The sequence below is a fragment of the Elephantulus edwardii genome, unplaced genomic scaffold, assembly GCF_000299155.1.
Source record: "Elephantulus edwardii isolate Elephantulus edwardi_28Jun2011 unplaced genomic scaffold, EleEdw1.0 scaffold00044, whole genome shotgun sequence".
Taxonomy (NCBI): Eukaryota; Metazoa; Chordata; class Mammalia; order Macroscelidea; family Macroscelididae; genus Elephantulus; species Elephantulus edwardii.
The window spans coordinates 13,734,294-13,760,608 of NW_006399794.1; the positions used below are offsets into that span (position 1 = coordinate 13,734,294).

At 40.9% G+C, this 26,315-nt stretch overlaps 1 protein-coding gene across 3 annotated transcripts in view; it reads right to left on the bottom strand.

The window, feature by feature from the left end:
• CLPB (ClpB caseinolytic peptidase B homolog (E. coli)) overlaps nucleotides 1-26,315 on the bottom strand; it is a 207,362-nt gene that overhangs the window by 72,298 nt on the left and 108,749 nt on the right. For all 3 annotated transcript variants that reach the window (XM_006885550.1, XM_006885549.1, XM_006885548.1), the window contains one exon: nucleotides 20,036-20,164. In XM_006885550.1, coding sequence (XP_006885612.1) covers nucleotides 20,036-20,164 — 129 coding nt within the window. The remainder of the gene's footprint in view (nucleotides 1-20,035; nucleotides 20,165-26,315) is intronic.

Here is a 26,315-nt window from a genome sequence, read left to right on the forward strand (position 1 = left end):
GTAGTTCTTGTCCTAGAGTATAAGTGAGACTGGTTGTGGAAGACAGAGGCAGAATGGGCGGAAACAATGACATTATGTTTGGTAAATGTTAGATGTGATAGGGGATGGTGGTGATAACATTTCTTTATAAGGAAGTCATCCAGTATTTAGTTGGGGAGATGGTAAACCATAGCACTGGGTGGAGAAGAGTAGAAGGGACTTCACTGCGTAAGCAATCTTGAGACAAGAGTTTGAAAAACTAAGTTCCAAGGTCACAGAGACTGAGTGGTAGACCCTAAGCCAGAACCCAGGCTTACTTGTCCAAATGCATTAATAAAGGGGTGCTGTATGAATGCTTAGAAAAGGAAAAGGTATGACCATTAGACATCAGAATGGGCCATAGAAGCCAACCTATGCCAGACTGACCTCACATTCTATTAACTTTCTCAGGATTACCTGAGAAAGTTGGCTCTATCAGGTGCAATTAAGGCAAAATGCAGGCTTCATCAGGTATTCAATGGAATATCTCAGGAAACAGTGCTGACACTTGAACGAGTGTGGGTTACATGCCAGTACAACCATGCCAGTAAGTGATTGGTTGACTAACTAGACCCAAAGGGTAAGGTGGGGATGGGAGGGCTGCCTTATAGGTCAAAAGTAAGCTGGAAAGAAGTTTCCAGGACTAGCAAATAGGGTTGGTGCTGCTCACCATGTTTATCCCTGATCTTGGTACTGTCCACTATATCACAGTGATGGTCTGTTCACCAAAACTATCACTAAGGAAGAGAGTAGATTGAGGTTAAACGTGGAAACGTTTGTTGTTACATGCCATCAAGTTGAAACCATCTCCTAACTGACCTTCTATAGAATTTTCAGAGGCTGTCAATCACACAGGAGGAGACTGCTCATCTTCATCCCATGGAGCAGCTGGTGTATTCAAACCACCTGCCTTTAGGTTGGCAGTGCAACTCTTTACCCACTAAGCTACCAGAGCTTAGTGGAGAGAAGTAGGAAGTCTTGAGTTTTGGAAGATACAACATAGAGGCTGTTCTGAGAAAAGCGATCATGACAGTAAACATTTTACAAGTCCCATGAGGATACTGAGCTAGGGAAATGGAAGAAGAATGGAGATAAAACAGTTCAGTAACATACGCTTGCTATTTTCAGGTATTTGGATAGCCATCATGTGAAGAGGGACTGGATTCAGATATGAACCCAAGGGTAAAATGAAGATCCTCAGATCTCAGAGGCAGAGACAAATATAGCCCAATATAAAACATTTTTAGCCATCAGAATATCCAAAGACAGAATATGAGAAGGACATCAAGCTTACAAAGGTGGAGGTATGGCGATGGAGAGGAAGACCCTCAACCAGGTGGACTGACAGACTGACACAGTGACTGTGGCAATGGGTTCGAGAGTGTCAGAGGTTGTGAGGCTGGCACAGGATAGGACAGGCCCAGATCTGCTGTTCACAGGGTCACGATGAGTCACACTTGACTTGATGGCACCTCAACAACAACAGAGACAAATGAGGTCCTCAACACTGGAAGTATTCAAGCAATGAATGGAATACACCTGGTAGGCTTACTTCTTACCTCTCAGTTTACAGACGTTTTCTTAAGGTAATTAGCAATCTGTACTTATTCATTCATTCACTGAAAGGTATATTTCAAGAGCCTTTTATGTGTCTGGCACTGTGCTTGGTGCTAGCGATAGGAAGGCATTGTCCCTGCCCTCAAGGTACATCTGATCGTACTGTGGGGAGTTTATTTTAACAGTATCATATGCTGCTCTACAGGCACAATGTAGCTTGGCTTCAGCTTAAGTCAAAGAGTTCCTGTGGACATTCAAGTACATGCTTAATAACTAAAAGCATAAGTAGTTAGACAAGGACAAATCACTTGCTTAAACAGATGACTAGCTGCAGGAATAAAAGCATACACTGAAATGTAACTGGTGAGTTTTTGTGCATGATGTTTCTGTTCTTATAGCCTGAGTTTTGGTCTTTGGCTGGGACTTGTTTATATACCTACAGATTGTCTTACAAGTGGCTGTGGTGTCAGGGTGAAGTGATTTAGCCAGCAGGCCTACCCAACTCTCCATTTCTTACCCACCCTGTGGGGACTGCTTCAGAACAGACATAAACATGCTCCTGCCGTTACCTTATTGCACTCGTCACACGGGGAGGCTAGAAGGCTTGATTCAGGGATATGATTGGATTTTAAATCCCAGTCTCACAGGATTTTAATTACTGGTCTGGGGCAGCAGGGATAGGCGCTGGCTGCCTTTGGATGGAGGAGGTCGATACACCAGTCCACAACATATTGAGCCACAATGCCTGCAGACTCTATTGCTCTATTTAATCATCTTTTGCAAAATTTACAGTGGAACAGGAGGGATCAATACGGAATTTATCACATTCTCTTGTAAATATGAGCCAGGAAAAGGTTCCAGGCAGTTTGTTACTGAGCAGGAGAGAACGTGTCTGTGTACAGCTAGGCATTAGGAGATGAGATAAAATCCATACTTCTTGGCATAAGCTACAGATGCTTAGCCAGGAGTTCCCCTCAAGCCCAAAGGCCTATTCAATGAGAAGAACAGGGTTTCACTCATTCATTCATTCATTTAAAACACCCACTTCACACTATATCTTGTATAGCCTCTGAGGACACAGAATGCAATTCTACTCTAGAGATCATAATTATAAATATTCTATCTCAAGGCAAGCAGTTCAAGTCCACCAGCTGCTCCATGGGAGAAGAATAGCAATCTCTCATGTGTGCAATTTACTGCCTTTGAAAACTCACTGGAGGATCAGCTATGGGTTGGTTCTGATTTGACAGCACACAGCAATAACAACAACCATGGCTCTGTCACTTATTTGTGGTGAACCTTGGTCAAGTTATTTCACTGTCTTATGATTTTTGTTTTATGTTACTTGTTGTTGCTGTGTACCAGAGCTGGAACCGACCCACTGCTGACCCTCTGGCAGGTTTTCAGAGCAGTTAATCACATGGCAGGAGATGGCCCATCTTTCTCCCGTGGAGCAGCTGGTGGCCTCTAACCATGTGTCTTTGCAATTGCAGCACAGCTTCTTGCCAGTAGGCCACCAAGGAATGCAAAGGATAACAGTACATACCTCACAAAGCAATTTTAAAAAAAGAAAGAAAAAAAAAGAGCTTTATTTCAGAGCTTGCTACCATGATTTTAAGAATTCAATAGATAATAGTTCTTATATTGTTGCAATTATTATTGTTAAGCATTCCTGTCTGTAATGACTTTTACCAGTGGTATATGGTTTAGAGGTAAGGAGTTGTATTGCCAACTCAAAGTCACATACCTAGTTAGAATCCACTACCTGTTCCACAGGAAAACGATGGATAATCTCCTGTGTGATTTGCTGCCTATGAAAATCTGCTTTAAGGTCAGCTCTGAGTTGGTTCTGACTTGATGATACATAACAACACTTAGATTTGAGGTGCTTTCTACCAGCAGATAAAAGAGAGACTCAATGGCCTTGTGAGGGTAGAGAACTGGCCAGGGCTACTGGCAAAGAATCAGAGGAGGAAGGAGAGAAAGTGAAAAGATAGCACCAAGTTCCCTCGCCTCCTTTTTTTGTTTCGATTGTAATATATGTCTGTATACATTTAGTATTTGGTATTTTTGGTCAAAGTTTACATTGGAAATTAAGTTCCCATCTGACAATTTCTACACAAATTGTTTGGTCACATTTGTAACATTTTTCACAATGTGGCAACATTCTTTTTAATTTCATTCTAGTTGCTCTGTTTCCAATATTCTAGCTACCCTGCCTCTCTACTTTTCCATCTTCACTATAGAATGATTGCTGATCTTTTAGCCTCATAAAGATGATTTTTTAAAATACAGCACAGTTCAGATGTATATTTTACTTTGCATACTAATCTGTTACTTGATAAAAATGTAACCCCAGGAGACAGCTGAGTCTCAAGGTTTAAAAAGTATCTCAGGGAAGTACACTATTCTCAGTTGGTCTAGTTAATCTGAGCTCTTAAAGAATTTGAGTCCTGTATTGTGCTTTTCTCCCATTCTATCAGGGTTCATTTATTGTGGCCTTGATCAGAGTGGTCAGTAGTGGTAAGTCAAGTATCATGTAGTTCTGATCAATTAAAATAGTCTCTTAAAAGTGTTTTCGGGGGACAGAATGAGAAGTGATTCACTTCTTATGGGAAAGTCATGGAAAATTATGCAGAAGGGACATGAGTTTGGTCTCAAAAGTTACTAAGCAGGAGTCTGATAAGTGGAAAATGGGGGAGAGAGGCGAAGACAGGCAGTGAAAAGGGGAAGAAAGGTATGGCGGCAGGAAAAATACTACACTAGGGAAAGCAAGGACAATTCAGTGAGTTAGCTCCTATCTCTCCAGATGCACTGGGCTGTAGGCATCTTCCTAGTGAGCTCACTAAGCTCTGATCATAACCCTAAAACAAGCCATCATTTCCAGCCCAGGAGAGAATTTGTGCCAGACGGTGGAGTATCTTGTTTACCTTATAGAGGAATAGAGAACTGCTGAAAGTTTTAAAGCCGGAGAGCAACAAGGTTTTGTGTGACATGGGTTTAAAATCAGGGAGATCAGTAAGACGGATATTACAACAGTCCAAGAGAGATAATGAGGACTGAATTAGGGTGATGGGAAAAGAAAGGAGAGAATGGGATTGAGAGGAAATTCCAAGAAATACAGAGTTTGGTGAAAAGTGGGAAAAGTTATTAAACTTAATTTCTAATAGTGTCTTACTCAGATAGATAGTGTTGTCATTTACCAAGTAAAAATCCAGAAGAACTTGTGAAGAAAGAAGTTTGGGATACATTTATGAGATTTCTGAGGAACATTAAGCATCAACCAAGCTACTGGAGACATGAATGCCAGTTTATTCTAATGAAAATATGTAAGTCAGTCTAGTGAGGAAATAAGGGTTACAAAAGTATGGAAAAAGGTGTTCAAAATACTCTACAGAGACATAGGTGAGCAAAAGGGCACAGCATGTGATATTGGCCCTGGACATGTGGGGATCTCAGCTCATGTTCATTCTGGGCAAGTTTCCTGGAAGTTGTCGGCTTCCAGAAGGCTGGTCCCATTCCCCTGTGCCTACAATCCAGCACAGAGTGCACCCAGAGATGCAGGCGTTGTGGCCAAAAAGCATCTGGGAGCAACTGTCAGTGGGGAAGGAAAGGCTCTAGATAAAGCATAGTTCAAAGTGGACCGTAATAAGAGCCTGGGTCCTTGAGCTTCTGCAATCCCCCTCCCCCCCTTCCTGCAAATGACAGCTGAGACCAAGCAGCCAAGCCTGGGGTCTGGGCTGAATTTAGCAGTTATAATTACACTGCTGACGTCTGGTGCAGAGCCACAGTCTCTGCAGAAGGCGGCAGCTTTTGTTCATGCACTAAAAACACATCATCTTCAAACATACTAATCGCATGTCTGCTTCCATCTAACAACATTGGAGGGAGGCTGAGAAAAGGGCACACAATGCCCACACATCTGGCTAATTCAGTTAGGAGGCCAATCAATCTTGATGGGGTGTCTAAAAAACAGCAACCACCCCAAAGGACTGAGCTGACCAGATGTTTAAGCTTCTGTTGACCAATCGCAGCTTAAGTCTGTAGTAGGGAAGAGGAGTTATCAAAGGATGGCTTATGTCTCCCCTTCTATGCCTATTCTCAAAGTTAAAGTTAAATCTTAATACTAGTACATTAAAAATGCCAGACTCCTTGGAATGAGGTCTATTTTGCCGTAGTTTCACATTTGAGTAAATGAACACCTTTAGTCTTTCAAACTAAAGAAAGCTAGAGGCCTTGCTTAGGGTGTCTTTGAGAGCTCTTGTAGATACAGGAACCAATTAAATATTGAAGCTCCATCTTACATACTTTGGGCATGTTGTAAGCAGGAACTAGTCGTTGGAGAGGGACATCATGCTTGGAAGGGTAGAGGGACAGCATGAGAGAGGAAGACCTGGGATAACATGAAGTGACTCAGTGACTGGGGTTATAGGGGTACGTGTGTTAGAGGCAATGAAGTGGCTCAAGATAAAGCAGGTTTCAGAGCTGTTGTACATGGGGTTGCTATGAGTTGCAAGCAACTTGATGGCACATAACAACAACATACCACAAAGAAGATAATTTTTTACCCAGAGTTCTTTGCTGGTGATAATAATTCCATTTTCCCTTAAGACTGCTTTTCCTTAATTAATTCTAAAGATTTTATTAACTTAATTAAGCAGAATTGAGGCTACTTGACAAACCAAATGAGTGAACTCAGAGAAAGGAAACCTCTGTAAGTTATAGAAAATGATGTGACAGAAGCATACATTTAAAATAAAGTCTTTCAAGAAAAATGACAGGGGGAAAGAAGTGGAAAACAGGGACAGGGAAGAGCGGAAAGGACTAGGATAACAGAGTTTGGTGGATGGATGGCGCAGTGAAGGAAAGCTCCAAAGGGAACTTGAAAAGATGGGGTAATAACCAGCAAAGATCAACAGTAATTAATTAGATGAAATACAATGTTTATGAATAATTGCATGAAATACAATATAAGTGAAAGACTATATAAAACCCAATGTACATGAATAAATAGTAAGGCCTTTCATTGTAATTATTTAATTATACTAATCAATGGTAATTAATGCCATAAAACAAAATGTCTATGAGTGCATGAAAATAACAAAGTGATCCGTAAACTTTCACTCAAATACAAAGAAACTAATAACTAAAAAAAAGAAACTGAAGTCTATATCCCATGCTGAGAATAGTGCTTGCCCTCAACAGTTCAAGAAATATTTTCTGAGTGAAAAATTGTGACTTAATTATGATATAATTGGGAGTTGTCCTGTGAGGTTTTGTTTGTCAGCAAAGACGTACAGTTGTCACTGACAATTTCAGTGGGGTGAGGGTGGAGCGGGGCAACATCACTGCAGAGAGCTTGGGAGAGGGAGCATGCATGCAGTTCTGCAAAGTAGGCACATGGGTCACATTACCACATCCAGCCACCTCTTCTGCTTCAATATGGCTGCAGTAGTCAATGCTGATGAGCAATTCTGCCTACTTTTGATTCTTTTCTACATTGACATCTGTGATACAGAACCCAGGACAGTTTGTCTTTTCTGCAGTTTCTTGTCTATCCTGTCCAAAGTTACGAGTGTCCCCTAAGGCTGAGTTCTTAACCCCTGTCCTTTTCTTTATACATCCTCTATTAAAATTCAGTTCTGTTCAAACTACCCTACGGTTCTCAGTTCTGGCTATAGGTTGGTAGAATTATATGGCAGCTTTAAAGTACAAAACAATATTTGCCATACATATCATAAAAGGCTAATATCTCTAAACATACACAAAACTTTAAAAAGTGAAAAAAAACCCTATAGAAAAATGGCAAAAGATATTAAACATTAACAAAAGAGGATATAAAGAGGATAACCTACTGTTATTGACTGACTGAATAGGAGGAAAGAGAAGAAAAGTGACAGTCGCTGCCTCTGAGGACAATAGCCAGGGATGCAGAGGGAGATTTTTTTCCTTCTATATAGCCTCTGTATGGCTTGAATTTTTATCTTGTGTATTTTGTGAAGTAAAATTAATAATGATCATTAAGCAAACAAGCAATAAACAATTCCTTCAGAAGCTCTCTTCTGACCACAAAATCTTTGGCTCACCTCCAAAGTCCTCCACACTCCACACAAGCAAATCTCTCTACCTTGTAAAAGCAGGTGGCCAGTTCCTTCTGGATCTCCGAAGAAAATGCAAGACTCCTTTCTGTTGCTGCCTTACCTGAAAAGCCTCTCTCCTTTTTTCTGCTTGTTTAAATTCTATGTGTTTTTCTGAGTCTAAATCCAATCCCACCTCTCCCTCCAAAAAGCCTTCTACAATGCTAACGCTGATCTCTTCCCTCCTCATTATACTTTTTTATTTAAGTATTCAGTTCTGCAATATTTGCAGTCTGCTTTGTGAATGGGCCTTATACTCCCTGTATAGAATGCAATATGAAGGAAGGGTCTCATGGTTTTCTTTCTTTTAAAATAATATTTTTAAGTGAAAGTTTACAAGTCATATTAGTTTTTCATGTGAGCATTCATACACATTTTATTTCATAACATTATCATTAATGAATTACAATGTCTGATCAAAATGTTTGTCTTTTGCTTGAACCAACCTACCTTTTAAATTTTACTCCTTTTTCTCTTCCTTTACATACTTAGTAAACATTCAAGAATGATTCTACTTGTGTGTAAGCCTTTCCTTAGCTTTTATAATAGTGATCTTACACATTCATATTCCTTTAGCGACAGACTTATTTTGTTTAGTATGTCCTCTAGATGAATCCATATTATGCGGCGTTTTGTGAATGCTTTACTGTTTGTTTGGTTGTTTTGTTTTTTTTTAGTTTTGCACAGTATTCCAGTAGTGAAAGAACCATAATTTCTTTAGCCAATTGTCTGTTGATGAGCAGTTGGGTTGCTTCTATCTTTTTGCTATCCAACATGGGTATGCATCTATCTGTTTGTCTGGCAGCTCTTAATTCTTTAGAATATATGCCTAGTAATGGGATGCTGGATCAAATGGAATTTCTATTCTCAACTTTCAAAGGAAGTGTCAAACTGCAGTAGTTGTGCCATTTTACATTCCTACCAACAAGTTTTCTCTTTTATTTCCTGGAATGCCTGTTGCTATTTGTCAAGTCAATTCTGACACATACCAAGGCCACATGTGCCATGCAGAATTATTCCATAAAGTTTTCAAGGCAGTGATCTTTTGGAAACATCACCAGGCCTGTCTTGCAAGGTGCCACTGAGTTGATTTGAACTGCCAACCTTTCAGATCATAGCTGAGTACCTAATAGTATGAACAGCCCCCAGATTCTGCCTGTAATTCTTGCTGTTGTGAAAGAATTGTTGCTGTTGAGTTGGAACTGACCCATAGCTGACCCTCTAGAAGGTTTTCAGAGGCAGTAAATTGCATGACAGGAAATTGTCCATCTTTCTCCTATAGAGCAGCTGGTAGATTCGAACTGTATGTTTTTGAGTTGGCGGTGCAACTCTTTACCACTAAGTTGCCAGAACTCCTTAGAATGCTCAGTATCATTTATAAAATAACTTATCCTATAATATTTATTGAATACCTGTTATATGCTCAAGATAGTACGAGCTGCTAGGAATAAAAATACTAGTGATTCTGACTCTACTGCCAGGGAATTCATTGCCCAGTGAAGGAGAAATATACTAATCAAATAACTACTATACAACCACACACTGTTGTTAGTGTGCTCACAACAATACATAGAGGATGTATAGGATACTTTAAAAGCATCTATCAGAGGAAGCTAAAATAGGGATGATGATGATCACTTGCAGCAAAAGAAGTAACAGTTGCTGAATAAATAGAATACTTTGCAAGTCTAAGTCAGAGAGCAATTAATTACTCATTTAGAATAAAAAATATGAAAACAGAAGAGATTTTTGAGATAAATAATATTTCATTTTGCAGATGGAGAAAATGAAAGAGGAAGGTCGCAATACAAGACTGAGTTAGTGCCAGAATCAAGAGTCAGATGACCTGATCCCAGTCAGTACTTCCCATCACAGTTCCATGACTTCAGAGGGAATCTCTGAAGGATTCCTTAAGTGGCAAATATGTTGCTTCTGCTACATTTAAAAGAATTAATTTACAAAATGATGTTGGGGGAGGTGTGTCTGTGGTGCAAAAACCTAGAGAGCACCCTTGCTCTGTTCCCTGCAGGAACCGACAGGTTTGTGTGTAAAGGAAGAACTCACACATGCTTGCAGAAGCTCCTTTTGGGAACTGAAGCCCTAATGGGGCTTCTAAGGTGGTTTTGACTTTCAGACTAACATTCCATTTTCTACAGCTACACTGTTACCCTTTCCTTGATGTGTTTGCCTAAAATATTTAAACTGCTCGGGGATGGGGGGTGGTACAAGTGGACTGGCAAGGGGCCACTGGCCATGGCTTGGGAAATCTGAGTTCTTCCCACCTCTGTCTCCATGTCCAGTGCAGGTCGAGAAGAATATAGGATTCAGAACAGACTTGGCCCAGTTGATGCTGACCTCTTCCTCACTCAGGGAAGCCATGACTTTCCACTGCCACTGCTGGCGGTGATGAGATCATCCCGGATACCAGTTAGGCTCATTGGATGACTGCTTGAAGATTACAGACTTGATAAAATGTGGGTGCCTGGATTCAGGTGGCCCTGGGGAGCATGGACTCTGGTGACCAGGCTCTCATCTTTAGCTCAACTATGCAGCAGCTCCTCTGTGTTCACGGGAACTGTAATACAGACATCCCTGGGGGTAAGCAAGGGCGGTTCCTCCTTCCGCACTCTGTAAGGGTTGACCAAGGAAGGCCTCAAAGTAACCCAGGGCTCCTTTTAGTTCTGAACTCATGGTACCACACAGACTGCAATTAAAATACCACAGAAGCCCACAATATCCCTGACTGGAGTGGTGGGCCCCTTCTGGATGACTAAAGGCCTTCTCTCTCCCCAAGTTTTTCTCAATTTACATGAAAGATTAACATTCACATTTCAGGTCTCAACGTAAGTGCCACACATGTTCAGAGATGCCTTCCTTCACTCCCTTCAGACTACGTAAAAGTCTTGTTGCATTATCTCAGACGACTTCCTTGTTGTTGTCTGGGGCCATTTAACTTGACTACAACTCAAAGAGACCCTATGAAGAGCATGTCTGAATCTTGCCTTCCCTCATGATCTCTGATATCCTCTAGTCCAATTATTTCAATGTATCCTGTTTCCTCTCTTTCTCTGACCTTTCCCAACATGATGTCTTTTTCCAAGGACCGCTTTCTCCTGCCAATATTACCAAAGTTGTACCTCCTTCTACTCTTCCTTAATAAGACCTACTTCAATATTAACAACAGTTTTTGGTAATTATATGATTAACAGATCTACCAGATGTTTTGAAGCCCATCAAGTGCTCCTTTCAGCCTGCTCTTAGGCAATCAGTCACCCATTCAAACCAATTTTTCCTGGTTCTCAGTGGCATAGAGGTTTGTCCAAAACCCCCAACCCCTGCCTTTCCCTTTTTAAAAAAATTTTTTTTGCCTTTCCCTTTTTAACAGCTTTACTGAGATATGGAGAGCTCTGGTAACAATGGTAAGGAATTGTGCTGCCAACTCAAACAAATGAGGTTTGAATCCAACAGACGTTACTCAGGAGAAAGATAGGCAATTTCCTCCCATGCTATTTGCTGCCTCTGAAAACTCTTTGGAAATCAGTTAAGAGTTGGTTCCAACACAACAGTACAACAGCAACAACATAAACTGAAATATAAGAGCTCTAGTAGCCCAGTGGTAAGTAGTTGTGCTGCCAAACCAAAGGCACACACTTCAAATCCATCAGCTGCTCTGGGGGAAAAATGGGCAGTCCTCCTGTGTGTTTCTGAAAACCTGCTAGAGGGTCAACGATAGGTTGGTTCTGACTCCATAGTGCATAACAACAATGACATATAAGTTACATATTATAAAACCCACCCATGTAAAGTATGGTTTTAGTTTATATTCACAGTTATGCAATTACACCATAATTTAATTTTAGAACATCTGCACCATCCTCTAAAAAACATTGTTTTAGCAGCCCTTCCCTAAGCCAGCCTGTTACCTACTGGAATCTGGATGTTTTTAGTACTTGTGCCAAAAATAAAAAGAAGAAACCATGAGAGCTCAACTATATAATGCATCTATTTTATAGATAAAAAGAGAGATGCTAGAAAGGGACAGTGATTTGCTAAAGGTCCCAGAGGCATGAAAGGTGTACAGAACTGGGATGGTCACAGTCCAGTGCTGGATAAGAGGTAGAAAGAAGGACATATTTAAAATAGAACTGGTCACATTTTTGCCCCCCACGATGGCTCCTTCTGTTACTGTTGTTGTTATGTGACTCATAGTGACCCTAAGAACAATGGATTTGAACCTTTTCCTACCTTGAGCTATCCTTACTTTTTCTGACAAATTAGAGCCCACTGTTATAGTCACGTGTCATTCCATGATGTTGAAGGTCTTCCTCTCTTTTGCTAACTTTTTTTTCATGGATGATATCCTCCTCCAAAGACTAGCCCCTCCTAACAACTGGCCCAAAGTATGTGAGATGAAATTTCCCCATTCTTGCCTCTAAGAGGCACCCTGGTTTCACTTTCTCTAAGACAGACCCATTTGTTCTCTTGGGAGAAGAGAACAGTCAATGAGATATTCAATATTCTTCTCCAACACCAAAACTCAAAGGCACTGATTCTTCTTCTGTAATCCTTAGTAATTACCCAACTTCCAGATGCATAGCAAGCAACTGAGAAGACCATGGTTTGGATCAGGTGCACTTTAAACTGACGTCAGTGTTGTTTAGTACTCTGGACAGGTCCCTGGCAGCATATTTTCCCAAATGAGACTTGCTTGTCTTTTGATTTCTTGACTGCTGGTACCAAGTGTGAGGATTATAGATCCAAGTAAGATGAAATTGTTGACAATTATTTCAATCTTTCCTATCAGCTCAGTGGTGAGCATTCTAGTGTATCTCATATCAGTAAGAGCACCACCATGTAGGTGGCTATCTAATGCAGAACCCAGGCTTCACTGTGATTCTTCCTTCTTTCTTACCGAACAATCCTACTCATAAAAATGTTTCTGGATCAGTTTCCTTCTCTCCCCTTCCTTAGTTCAATAACTATCATTTGCACTGTTACACTAAGTTTCAAATGAAATATTTTCCCTTTCTGCAATCATGCCCCTCCTAATATTTCTTTTTAAGTGGTTACACTTGTATAAGAAACACTTAAATAAAGAACAGGAAAGTTAAAGGACCTCAAAAGCCTCTTCAAGGTAACTACTCCTTTGACTTCTTACATCACTGACTAGGTTAGTCCATTTTTTAACTTGACATAAATGAAGGCATACGGTAAGTACTCTTTCTTTCATGTCTGGCTTGTAACTAGAATATGTTAAGTTCGTAAGATGCATAAATATTGTTGTATAGAGAAATAATGAATTCATTTCTATTTCTGTATAATACTATCCCATTATTTCAATACCATAATTATAATTTTTCTATCCACTCAACTACTGATCAACATTTTAGAAATTTTAAAGCCACCTTTCACATTAAACATAAAGCCAATCCTGTTCTCATTAGAGGATGAGGTCCAACTTCCTTAGCATAACTTATTTACGTGTTTTCATTACCAGCCTGCTTCTATTCTTGTCTTTAGATCTCTCCATATGAATCTGGTAAATGTAGTTCTCTGAACTACCTGCAATGAATAGATAAAGTATGTTGCTACAAATTCTACACCTTTGAACATGCTGCTCCCTCTGCCTTTCTTCTTCATCCTCCTGGTAAACTTATATTCACACTTCAAAACTCAGTGGGAAATGCCATCTCTTCCATCATGGTTTCCCTAGCTCTCCCCAGAGACTCAAAAGGTTTTTTCTATGTGATCCCACAGCATCCTCTATATATCTCCATTAACTCACTAGCTTGTGATTCTTTGTTAAAATGTCTCATTTCCTCACTGAACTATGAGTTCCTTAAGGGCAAAGACTAAGTCTGGATCATCTTTATTTCCCTGGTGCCAAGGGCAGGGCCTGTGCCAGGAGATGCTTTCAGTAAATGATAAATGGATGAAAAGACTTGCCCAAGGGTTTTCAGAAGATACAACTTTGTAAGGAGTCCTCAAGATCAGCTACCCCAGCTTCTTTACTTTATTGAAGAGAAAGGACTTGCCTAAGGTCATATTGTTTGTTAGAGGCACAACCAGAAGACCTGACCCTAAATTTGGGACTTATTCCCCCTTTCTGTAATGCTGGAAGGAGTTAGAAAGTGAAGTTTCACAGAGGGTAGCCTGAGGCAAAGCTGATTTCTCAAACATCTGGCCCTGTAGCCAGATGGTCAGAGAGCAATGTGGAACAGAAAAGGAATGCTGAATCTCAGGTCATGACAATAAGTTAACAGGCCGCTACAGGGAGGATGTGAATATTGCAAAGGCTTTTTGCCTCAGGCAAGAATGGTGGGAAATCTAAGAATTCACTAAATGATGGTTGGTTAACATCAACAACTGATGCATGCATTTGCAGAGGGAGACAAGGAAAGAGGCTAAGAGAGGCTTTGGGGAAAGAAGCATTAGGTTTCCTAACTATTTTTGAGGTGATGAGCAAAGGTGTCTGAAAAGGAAGTAGCATTGTGATTTCAAAGGGAGTGATGATAGCTAGGAAGAGACAGCTCATCCCTTGTATCTGGGTGAAGCCTGATACATTACAACACTGAAAGTGGGTGGATCAGTAAGCAAAGACACCACATCCCCTAAGAGAAACTTAAAGTGGTTTTGGAGATTTACCAACATATGCAAAATGTCCTAAACTATGTGTGGGTTATGTGACAAAGAAGACAATCATCAGACATAGTCCCTGTCCTCAATCTACCTCAGTGTAGTAAGTGGAACCAGACCTATTTCAGTGATCAGGGAAGACATCAGAAGTAAGGTAGTATTAGAGCTGAAAACTAACAGAAAGATTTTCACCACGTTGAGCAATGAAGTCTTAAAGGAAATGTGAAGCAAATAAAACTGACAAGAGTCAGGAAATGAGGGAGAAAAGTAGGCTGGCAATACAGTATAGCTGCAGGATTAGGGCCTCAATGGAAAATGTCAGTTATGTGAGGGTCAAACTAAAGTAACTCTAAGCCCAGGTTAAAAAGTTAGGATGGCTGGTGGGATTTTTTTTTAAATGCACACTAAATATTTCTGAAGTTTAATAAACAGGAGCTCTGGTGGTCTACTGGTATGAAGCTGTGCTGCAATCCTGAAGGCATACAGTTTGAATCCATTAGCTGCTCTACAGAAGAAGGATGGGCAATCTCCTATGAGATTTGTTGCCTTAGAAAACCCGCTGGAGGGTCAGGCATGGGTCAGTTTTGACTCGACAGCACACACCACCACCAACACATATAGTGACTCCTCTGCTAAAGTTACTGTATTAACACAGTTCCATCATCTAAATCTGTTCTAATCCTTCCAAACTACAGAAAATGAAGGAAAACACACACCTCAGAATAGTCAGTAGCTTGTCCAGGATCACATAGCTACTAAGTGGGCAGAAATGGTAGCTAGAACCTGATTTTAAAGTTCATATTCTTTCCTTTCTGAACTGGGATTTCTCCTTTGAACCACAAATAGAAAATTATTTGAGTAATTATTTATCAATTCTCTCAAAATTGGTACATAACTGGCACCATTTTAGATAGCTGGGAAGAAAACAGAATTCTTTGTAAGAAATGCCTTGGGACATTAGGGCTCAATTCTCAGGAAGATTCCTGGCTAAGAAAGACCATTATATGTTTTAGAAAGATGGACCTCGAAGTGGGACCTGTTTTCATCAGAGAAACAGTTGCTCAAACACCTAGAAAGTTCAGACATTATTGAAATTAGTCAGTTCCAGGCGCTTGAGGGAGAAGGCTCTAGCAACTTCCCTAATTTCTCCTCTCCTCCCTCTTCTTGCTCTGTTTCTCCCTCATACCTTTTCCTGTACTTGCAGTAATGTTGAAGCAGAGACTGTTCATACAGTTAGAAGTAGGATTTTTGAAGGTAAAAAACCAGGCCTGTGTGCCTACTTTTCTGTGAAGATTGGAGGTAGAAAACTGGCACCAGTTAATTAAAAATCATCTGGGAAATCCCACTACCCTTCCTGACATGGCTTAAGTTGCCCTTGCTCTAGGAAGTTTTCTGTAACTGACTCCACCTCCCTGCTCACCCAGGCAGAATCAGCTGTTTCCCTCCTGTGTCCCCACAGCACCTTGTCCACCCCTCTTCCAGACCATCTACCCACTGTAATTGCCTGTTTCCATATCTGTATCTTGCACTAGGCTGAAAGTCTCTTAAGATTAAGGATAGTTTGTCTGATCTATCAGGCCTGAACCACCTGAGGTTCATGGTTTCAGAGATGGCAAGTAGATCTGAGGTTATGAGTTATTTTACAGGTCAGAAACCTAAGGCTTAAAGAAGTAAGACAACAAACCAAAGCAAAATGCAGTTAATATGACAGGTAGAAATAAGTAGTTCAAAGTATGAACTCTCGAAGCTCAGAGGCTATGGCAGGTAGAATATAAAAGAATGCTGGGTGAAAAGACAGGTGGGAGTCATATAGCAGAGAGGAGACTTAAACCCAGTTGTACTATGCTATGAAGGCTTCCTGAAGATAAGTGACCTTTTAACAGTCTGTGCTAAGCACCTATTTCAACATGGTGGGATGTTAGAGGAGAATGTACTAAATAACCAGGAGAGGCTCTGAGAAAAGGTGGCTTTGAAAGTTAGGATTCAGATGAAACGGTGGCATTCAAGAAAGGTGAGATATGGACAGAGACAAAATTAAGATGGTTTTAGGTGGGAGTGAAGTTTCCATTTTGAGGGAAAAAAAAACAAAACAAACCACCAAAAAACGGGATTATCACTGCCAGGGTGAGAATTTTCTTTCTTTCTTTCTTTCTTTTTTTTTTTTTAAAAAGAATTTTATTTCTTTGTACAACAAGTATTAGTAAAAACTACCAGTCACAGAGAAACTACCAAGAACCAGGGATTTTAATAGACCTTCTAGTAATTCTCATTCCATCCCCGTGAGGGAAAAATTATATCACAGTTAAGAAAATGGAGGGCTCAGAGAGGTAAATGCAGCTAAAAGATAGGGGAGCTGAAATTCATACCTAGGCAAACCTAAGTAAAGCCTGAGGTGCCCTTTCCATTACTCCATGCTGCCTCCTAATGGGCCAGTGAGCTTTCCACATGCCTGACTCTCAGCTCTCAAACAGGACTTCTGATCAGAGCACAAGGAAAGTTGCCAAGTGAGGCCACCCTCACTCTAACCCTCTAAATCGCTGTGGATTAAGCAACGTCAGGGAAAAGGGCTCCGTGCAGAGCTCATGAGCAGAGACCTGTGTGTCTAAGCTTACCTTGGGCCTTACAAAGAGCCTACTTCTAAGCAGCTGCAGCAAAGCTGGTGTCATGTAAAACTAAAAAAAAAAGTTGGACAGTTAGGAAGACTTTTCTTGTCTTCCCTGATATCCGTTAGAGAAGGTCAGCTGAGGTCAGAAGATTTAGGAAATGTTACTGGCAATAGCCCCGAAGACAAGGGAACTGAATCCTGCCTCTCGGTTGGCTGGTCACAAATACAGGCAGACCAAAAGAGGTCAAGAGGGGAGGGAGGTCAGAATCTGGCAGGCTTGCAGGCCCTGAGTGACGGTCGCTTATGTAGGTTAGAGAGAGAGAAAAATACATGGGTTAGTGGTTTTGGCCCTTGAGGCTGGGAGGTTAGGGCAGAAGGTGTAAATGGAGTAAAAGGCAGGTGGGAGAAATGTAGAAGTTTGGGCTAAGGGCATCTGTTCCAAGTCAACATGCAGGAATCGAGTCCTTAGAATGGCTCAAGGGCTGGCCTGGGCCTGAGGGTAGGAGGGAGCTTCAGAAAAGGTCTACCTCCTCTTCATATCAAAGGTGTTGATCTGAAAGGCTGGGAGCTGAGGCTCCTTTTAATGTGACTTCTCTATCTGTGTAGGGGTTTGTAGGGAGGGAGTAATGTAAACTACTGGACAATGGCTGAGGCTCTCAATTGATTTTAAGGCATGGAAGAGAGAGGCCCCACAGTGAAAGTTCCAACTCTTAGCTACAAATGTCTCATAGGGGAGCTTTCCAAAGTACAAAGTGAGAAATACCCTGCATGGGGACATTTTCCACATCTCTGCTTCTGAGAACCCAGAGTAAGCTTTCATTCCAAATGCATCTGTTGTTCCAGGAAATGCTGCCACCACATCCATGAGTAGTCCTGCCCTTAAAAGGGTAGGTACCCAAGACTAAGGCATGTTCTGGTTGCTCTAGGTGGGTCCTTTGTAGGCTAGAGAGATGGGCCACGTCTGAGTTTTAAGCCAATAGAGCTGAGGATGACTGTAGGTAGTAAGTACGTGGAAGTCCTCTAGTTTAATCATATCAAAAGAGTGAGACATGGGGATGCCTGGAAGGACAAGGCTCTAGAAAAGTTCTAGAACTTTATTTGAAGATGTCCCTTTGAAAAGGGAGCTAGGCTACAGTAGACAGCTGGCAGAAATTATAGGGAGGAAGATTACTGGTCATTAAAAAGATATTTCAACCAATCAGAAATGAACTAAAATGGAAGATGTCGCTGTCTTTGGGGTTTTATCACTGATAAATTCAAGGACACGTCAGCTAGATAGCAATAAGGCAGGCAATCAAGGTGGCACGGAGAACCTCCAGACACCTTTGTAGCTCTGAAGTTCTATGACTAATGATTCAGTACAAAGATGACTCTGGGGTCCAGCTCCAAGAGAGAGTCCATAGGTACCAAATATATGGCAGTGTAGCAGGACCCTGGCAAAATGTTTCTCGCCCTATCTTAAGGAGAGGTAAGGGTAGGATAAGAGGAAGTGGTGTAAAGGAAAGTGACTGCCAGTGAGGTATTCAGCAAGCTGTTAGGTAACTACATCCATAGGACCTAGATCACAGCTTGAGCCCGTGAATGACCACAGCTTCAAACAGGCTTGAACTGGTTCAGTCACAGCCAATGCAGTAAAACTGCAGCAGATCCAAAAAGATGTGGGTGTACTGGAATAAGAAACAAAGCAGGAAAAATTCAAGGTCAAAGCTCTAGAATGGGAGATGCAGAAGCAGCACTGTGAGCTCTTTCAGGAGCTGGGTGTGGGAGGGTGGATTACTGCCAGGGCTGTAGAGTGTGGACACACATTCCAAGTGGTGAGGCCAGGCTGGAACTAGGCATTGTTATTCCCTACTCTGCCAGTCAAGAAATTTGGTTGCTATGCAATACACATGCTGCTCATGTTTTAAAAAAGGGAAATGAAGTTTCTAGGAAGGTGATGATCTATAATTTCTTTGTTATATAGTTATTATTCTGGCATATCCATATTTTACAAATTCTGTTCTTTCTAGTAGTCACTGTTGGCTATGACTGAACAGGGAAGAACCAGTTCAAAGTCCTGGAAAGGATAAACTTTGCAATTACATCCATCCAATTACAATGGATACTCTCAAATAACTCAACACATATTTTTCTTTTTTTAAAATAGATTTTCTTTCAATCACTCATAAACCTTTTTTGCCTTGTAACACTGAATATAGTGATATGATTTCATTATTTTTAAAATAAACTTTTATTCATTCATTGTTGCACTTTTTAATTGTATGACGCCATAACTTACCTCACCTTTTGAAATCTTGCTATCCTCTCCCTTCAGCCAATCCATCCATTTGCTACTGTCTGCTCCCTCTCCTTTTTCCTCTTGGGGTCAATCCTCTACAACTCTTTCTATCTCTGTGTAAATATTATCTTAGTCTCTCTTTCTCCCACCAATTTTCACTCCTAGGATCCCCAGAATTTGATAAGTAATGCTGTAACAAATATTTTTTGAAGAATGCCAAGAACTATGCTAGATGCTGGAGACATAAGTCAGCCATGCTTCTCTTCAGAGAGCTCAGAATCAAGGTAGGCAAAAGGCTATCGGACAAATAAAAACAACTTCAAATTGTGAAAAGTGATATGACAGAAAAGAAATGCACGTGCTGAAGTTAGTAGTGGAAGGGACTTAATTTAGGCTAGAGCACATGTAGTGACCAAAGAGGACCTCTTTGAGATTTGGGTTAGGAGGGAACTGAAGAGCTTCTGTACTGTTCCACTAGCCCTGGCCTGGAAGTTACAGGGGAGAAGAAAGGATACTTTTGGTTGAGAACAACAATCAAAAAAACTTGTACAGCAGTCAGATTGTTGTGGACACGTACATAAGCATATACACACACCCCCACCCCAGCACATGCAAAAGATATCTCAGGGAGGCAAATCAAATGTACACAGGTCACTGTCATGAAATATACCCATTTTGGAGGCATGTCAAGCTCTGAAAGAGTCAAAGGGTTCTGGATAAGCATGGCATTTCCAGAGTGGAGAGGCGGCAAAGTGCTTTTTTCCTTGCCAACTCAACCCCACCTCACCCAGCCCACACTGTCACCTCCATCAAGCAGCTCCTTCACAGTGCGGTAGTCATCGGCAAGGACGGCGTAGTGCAGAGCTGTGCAACCCTTGAAGCTGGCACGATTGTTCAGCCGGTTGTTGAAGTCATCTTCTCGGGTGACCAGGACTAGAGAGACAACAACATGGACATTTCCATTAGGAACATTTTCCAGGAGTTACCAATCGCACTTTCTTTCTCCTAGTATTTCCACTTATTTGGCTCTCCATTTACTGAACATAAAACAGTACCTATTATGTGCCTGTCCTGGCATTTGTGTTGGGTAAAAAGAGGTAAAACAGAAGTCAGCTAATTCAACAAATATTTACTTAGTCTTCTTATGTGTTAAAGGAACCCTGGTAGTGTAATGTGTTATGTGTTGGGTTGCTAATCAGAGGTCAGTGGTTCAAATCTATCAGTCAAACAGAGGCAGAAAGACAAGACAATCTTTTGTAAAGATTTTCAGCCTTGGAAACCCAAAGGAGGGTGACCCTGAGTTGAGACTGACAAGAGGGAATTGACTTGGTTTGGGGCTTATGTGTTACACTTTATCTTGGGGACATATAAATGAATCAGATACAGCTCCTGATCTATTCTGATGAAGACAGCAAACAACAAACATATTCTGAGCATACTGCTTGAGATAACTACTTTGTTAGAAGTATTAAAGGATGTTCTCGGAAGCTAAATAAAGTTTATCTCAACTTGGGCATGAAGCAAGGATCCTAGAAGATGAATCTTGAAGCATGAAGAGGAGTTATCCAGGTAGAAAAAAGACTGAAGTAAAACTGGAGGATGACAGAAGGCTATTCATAGCATAGGAATAAAACATTATTCTGCTTTTATGGTGTTTACAATCTTTGTTTTCAGGTGCCATCTAATCAACCAGAATACTTGATTGTGCTCATGCTCATACTTGGACCAGGAAGCAGCCATCAGAACAAAGCAAAGAAATTGTATGGTTTAAAATCAGGAAAGGAATCCAACAGGGATTCATCCAGATTCCATATATTCTCAATTTATATGCGGAACTTATCATTCGGGAGGCTAGACTTGAGGAGGAATGTGGCATCCGAATTGGAGGAAGACTCATCAACAACCTGCATTATGCGTATGATACAACCTTGCTTGCTGAGACTGAGGAGGACCTGAAGCATCTGCTGCAGAAGGTCAAGGACTATAGTCTCCAATAAGGATTAAAGCTCAACATCAAGAAGTCAAAGATTCTCATCTTTGGGCCAACTGACAGCATCAGGTTAGAGGGAGAAGAAATTGAGGTTGTTAACAATTTCAGTTTTCATGGTTCCATAATCAACAGTCTTGGCATTAGAAGTCAGGAAATAAAAATACAAATTGTACTGGGAAAATATGCTGTTAGAGTTTTCTCCAGAGTGCTAAAGAGCAAGGATGTCAGTCTAGAGACCAAGGTGTACCTAATCCAGGTCATGGTCTTTGCAATTGCTTGCTACGCATCAGATAGCTGGACAATGAATAAGGGTGACAGAAGAAGAATCAATGCCTTTGAGTTGTAGTGCTGGAGAAGAGTACTGAATACAGAGCATGGACTGCCAAGAGAATAAAAAGACCTGTCCTAGAGAGGGTAAAACAAAATTTCTCCAGAGAGGCAAGGATTTTGAAGCTCTGTCTTACTTACTTTGGGCATGCTGCTGGGAGGGACTGGTCCTTAGAGAAGGACATCATGCTTGGAATGGTGGAGAAATGGTGCAGGAGAGGAAGACCCTGGATGAGATAGATTGACATAGTGACTGAGGTAATGGGGGCAAATATGTCAGAAAGTGAGATTAGCTCAGGATAAGGCAGATTTCTGAGCTATTGTGCATAGTATAACTATGATGCACAAAACAACCACAACAACAATCAATTAGTAAGTAATTTTTACTTTCAAAATTTTTAAAAGAGTAACTTTTTTAATTACAGAAAAGAACAAAAAAGAAAATGAAAGGTACCAACAATTTCAGCAATTGGAAGGGGTCGTGGTACTAGGGATATTGTTGCTGATGTTAGATGGATCTTGGCTGAAAGCAAGGAATACCAGAAGAATATCTATCTGTGTTTCATTGATTATGCAAAGGCATTTGACTGTGTGGATCATAACAAACTGTGGCTGACTCTGAGAAGAATGGGAATCCCAGAACATTTAATTGTGCTAATGCGAAACCTATACTTGGACCAAGAGGCAGTAGTCAGAACAGAGCAGGGTAACACTGCATGGCTCAAAATTGGGAAGGTGTACGCCAGGGATGCATCCTGTCTCCATACCTTTTCAACATATATGAAGAGCAGATTATCCGGGAGGCTGGGCTCTATGAGGAGAACTGTGGCATCAGGATTGGTGGAAGATCTATTAACAATCTGCGTTATGCAAATGACAAAACCCTGCTTGCTGAAACTGAGGAGGACCTCATGCACTTGCTGAGAAGGGTCAAGGACTGCACCCTTCAGTATGGACTGAGGCTCAATGTCAAGAAGACAAAGATTCTCACCACTGGACCAATTGGCAGCGTCAGGATGGATGGCGAAGAGATTGAGATTGTTCACAGCTTCAGTTTGCTCGGCTCCACAGTCAACACTCTTGGCACCAGCAGTCAGGAAATCAAAAAGCATATCACGATGGGAAAGTCTGCTGTTAGGGACCTCTCTAAAGTACTCAGGAGCAACGGTGTCTCTCTAGAGACTAAGGTACGCCTGATACAGGTCACGGTCTTTGCAATCGTTTGTTATGCATCAGAGAGTTGGACAATGACTAGGGAGGACAGAAGGAGAGTTGATGCCTTTGAGCTGTGGTGCTGGAGAAGAGTACTGAATGTACCATGGACTGCCAGGAAAACAAACAGATTCATCTTGGAGAGGATTAAACCAAGCTACTCCTTGGAGGCAAGGATTCTGGGGCTTCGTCTGACATACTTTGGACATGTTGCCAGGAGGGATGGGTCCTTGGAGAGGGACATCATGCTTGGGAGGGTGGAGGGACGGCGCAGGAGGGGAAGACCCTCTATGAGATGGATTGATTCGGTGACTGGGGTAATCGGGATGGGTGTGTCAGAGGCAGTGTGGTTGGCGCAGAATAGAGCAGGGTTTAGGGCTGTTGTGCATAGGGTCGCTATGAGTCACAAACGACTTGACGACACATAACAACAACAACAGCATATATAGTCTATAATTATGGAGTTTACCATATGTGTAATTTTACAATATTCATTTTTATCCTTAATAAATACATCGTGAACATTGTTTTGTGAAACAAGAATAAGCATTTTGTGTGGCAAAGAATGCAAAACCCACAAGTGTACTCTGATGCTAATATTTTCTCTATGCTTTGATAGAAAAGAACCTAAAATGAGGTCTATGGCTTCTGTAAGATTCTCTGGATTGAATGATCACAGATTCCTAGTATCTGGATTTACATTTTTTATTCTAGAAAGTATCACTTTAGACAATATATTGGAAGGATACTCCACCTCTTGGGAAATAAGACCCCATCAACAATAGGCATTCTGCTCAAGTGATGAAATTTCTATGATGATGTGTTGGTTTTTTTTCCTAAAAAAGCTTATTGTTTTGGGTTTTTATTATTATTTATTTTTATTGTGATTTGTATGAAAATTTCCAAAGCAAATTAATTTTTTATTCAACCATCTGTGTACATTTTACCTTCTAATATTACCAAACTCACAATGTAATTCTACATTTCTCACTTTCCCCTGGTGATTCTCATTTCCATTAACTCTCCTATACATCTGCATCTTCTCTTTCTTTAATGATATTTTGTTGATAATTCCCTCATCTATTTTTTTACTCTCCACTCTCCCTTTTCACCTCTTGTAGCCATTCAAAAATTATTCTATCTGTACCTAAACTATTTCACAGGTTTTTAAAATAGTGGCTATAGACAGTATTTGTCCTTCTGTGACTGACTTATGTCACTCAGCATAATGTCCTCTAGATTTGTCCCTGTTAGGCAGTGTGTCATGAGTTCTTTAGTGTTGCACAGTACTGCACTGTGTACCATACTTTATTTAACCATTTATCCATTGATGGACATTTGAGTTATTTCCCTCTGTTATTTAAATAATGCTGCAAAAAACACGAATGTGACCTATATTGTGTTGCAGCTTTAAAATATATACATACCAGTAGGAATGCTGGATCAAATGGAATTTTTATTTTCAAATGTTTTTTGTTATTGTTTCATAAAATTTATTTAAATTATGTATCTGTATGTGTGCTAGTGAAGAGATTGGATTGTTAACAAGCTTTAGTTTGCTTGGCTCCACAATCAACACTCTTGGTACCAGCAGCCAAGAAATTAAAAGACAAATTGCATTGGGAAAGTCTGCTGTCAGAGACCTCTTCCAAGTACTGAAGAGCAATGATGTCAGTCTGGAGACTAAAGTGTGCCTGATCCAGGGCATAGTCTTTGCAATTACTTACTATGCATCAGAAAGCTGGACAATGACTAGGGATGATAGAGGGAGAGTCGATGCCTTTGAGCTGTGGTGCTGGAGAAGAGTACCGAATATACTATTGACTGCTAAGAGAACAAACAGGTTCTTCCTAAAAAGGGTAAAACCAGGCTGCTCCTTGGAGATAAGGATTCTGAGGCTTCATCTGACATACTTTGGACATGTTGCAAGGAGGGAACAGTCCTTGGAGAGGGATGTCATGCTTGGAAGGGTGAAGGGACAGCGCAAGATTAGAAGATCCTCAGTGAGATGGACTGATTCAGTGACTAGGGTAATGGAAGTAGGTGTGTAAGAGACAATAAGATTGGCACAGGATAGAGCAGGGTTTAAGGCTGCTGTACACAGGGTTGCTATGAGTCGCAGATGACAGCACATAACAACAACAACAATATGTGCTGGATGATATTATTTTCCTTAATATTTTTTATAGTAAAAACAAAAATACAAAAGCCACCTTTCTTTCTATCAAATGATTTCCTAGATGTTAAGATGCAAGAATCTGTTATCTGTGGTTGCCCAGACTATTTAGAGATAATTGAGCCTTCCTATATTTCATTCTGGAGACCTAGGTGTGCCTGATCCAGACCATGGTCTTCACAATTACTTGCTATGCTTCTGATAGTTGGGCAATGAATAAGGATGACAGAAGAAGAACTGAAGCCTTAGAGTAGAGTGGAGAAGAGTACTGACTAATCACGGGCTGCTAAAAGAGCAGATATATCTCGGAAAAGTGAAACTGGAGTGCTTCTTAGAGGCAAGAATGGTGAAGCTTTGTCTCACATACTCTGGGCATGTTATTAGGAGGGGCTATTCCTTGGAAGAAAACATGCTTGAAAAGGTGAAGGGTCAGTGAGAGGAAGACCCTCCACAAGATGGATTGACACAGTTGCTGCAGCAATGGACTCAACTGAGAGATGAGAAGGATGGCACAAGACAGGAGAGGGTTCAGATCTATTGTTCATTGGGTTGCTATGAGTTGCACTTGACTCGACAGCATTTAACAACAACAAGGAGTGTGTAATAATGACAAGCTCTGCACAATCTGGCCAACATTTGTATAAGACAGTAAACAAATCTTATTCAACTTTGCAATTGCACATGGTTTGAATCCACCAGCTGCTCTGCAGGAGATAGATGGGCCATCTCCTCTCATGTGATTTATAGCCTCTGAAAACTTGTTGAAGGGTCAGCAATGAGTAAGTTCTGACTTGATGGTGATAAGCTGATTCTGTGATTGGCATGGCCACTTCACACAATTAATCCTATCCAATTCTAATTACTTTACATGAGAGGTATAGAAAGAAAATGAGGTTCTGTAGCTAGTAAGTGGTTGAGTAGAAACTGGAATCCAGATCTAATATGTTTGAATTGTCTCTTTCTTTCCATCATATCATGCTGTCACCCTCAAAAATGAGGGCAATCAGAGTCCCAAGCAAGGAGCTCAGTGTCAGATGTTCTGGCTCCAGCCCTAGCTCTTAGCCTCTTTTTGTTCCCTGCTTAGGTGCACAGATTCTATGGAACTTCTTAGCTAGCACTCATATACACTAGCCTGGATGGAAGCCTTTCAATGAGTAGGCAAAAGAGAATTTGAGGGAGTATGTATCTGGAGAACAGACCATATTCTCTTAAAGACTACAGAGACAGTGGTCAATCAGCTTTTACTCTGAGCAGGAACTTTCCAGATTGATGACCTACCAGGCCCTGGGAATTGTGACCTCTCCTAGATCAGGAAGAACAGGAAGAGGGTCTCTAAGCAGTTAGCAGAAAAGTCTCATGTGCAATGGTGTCTACATTTT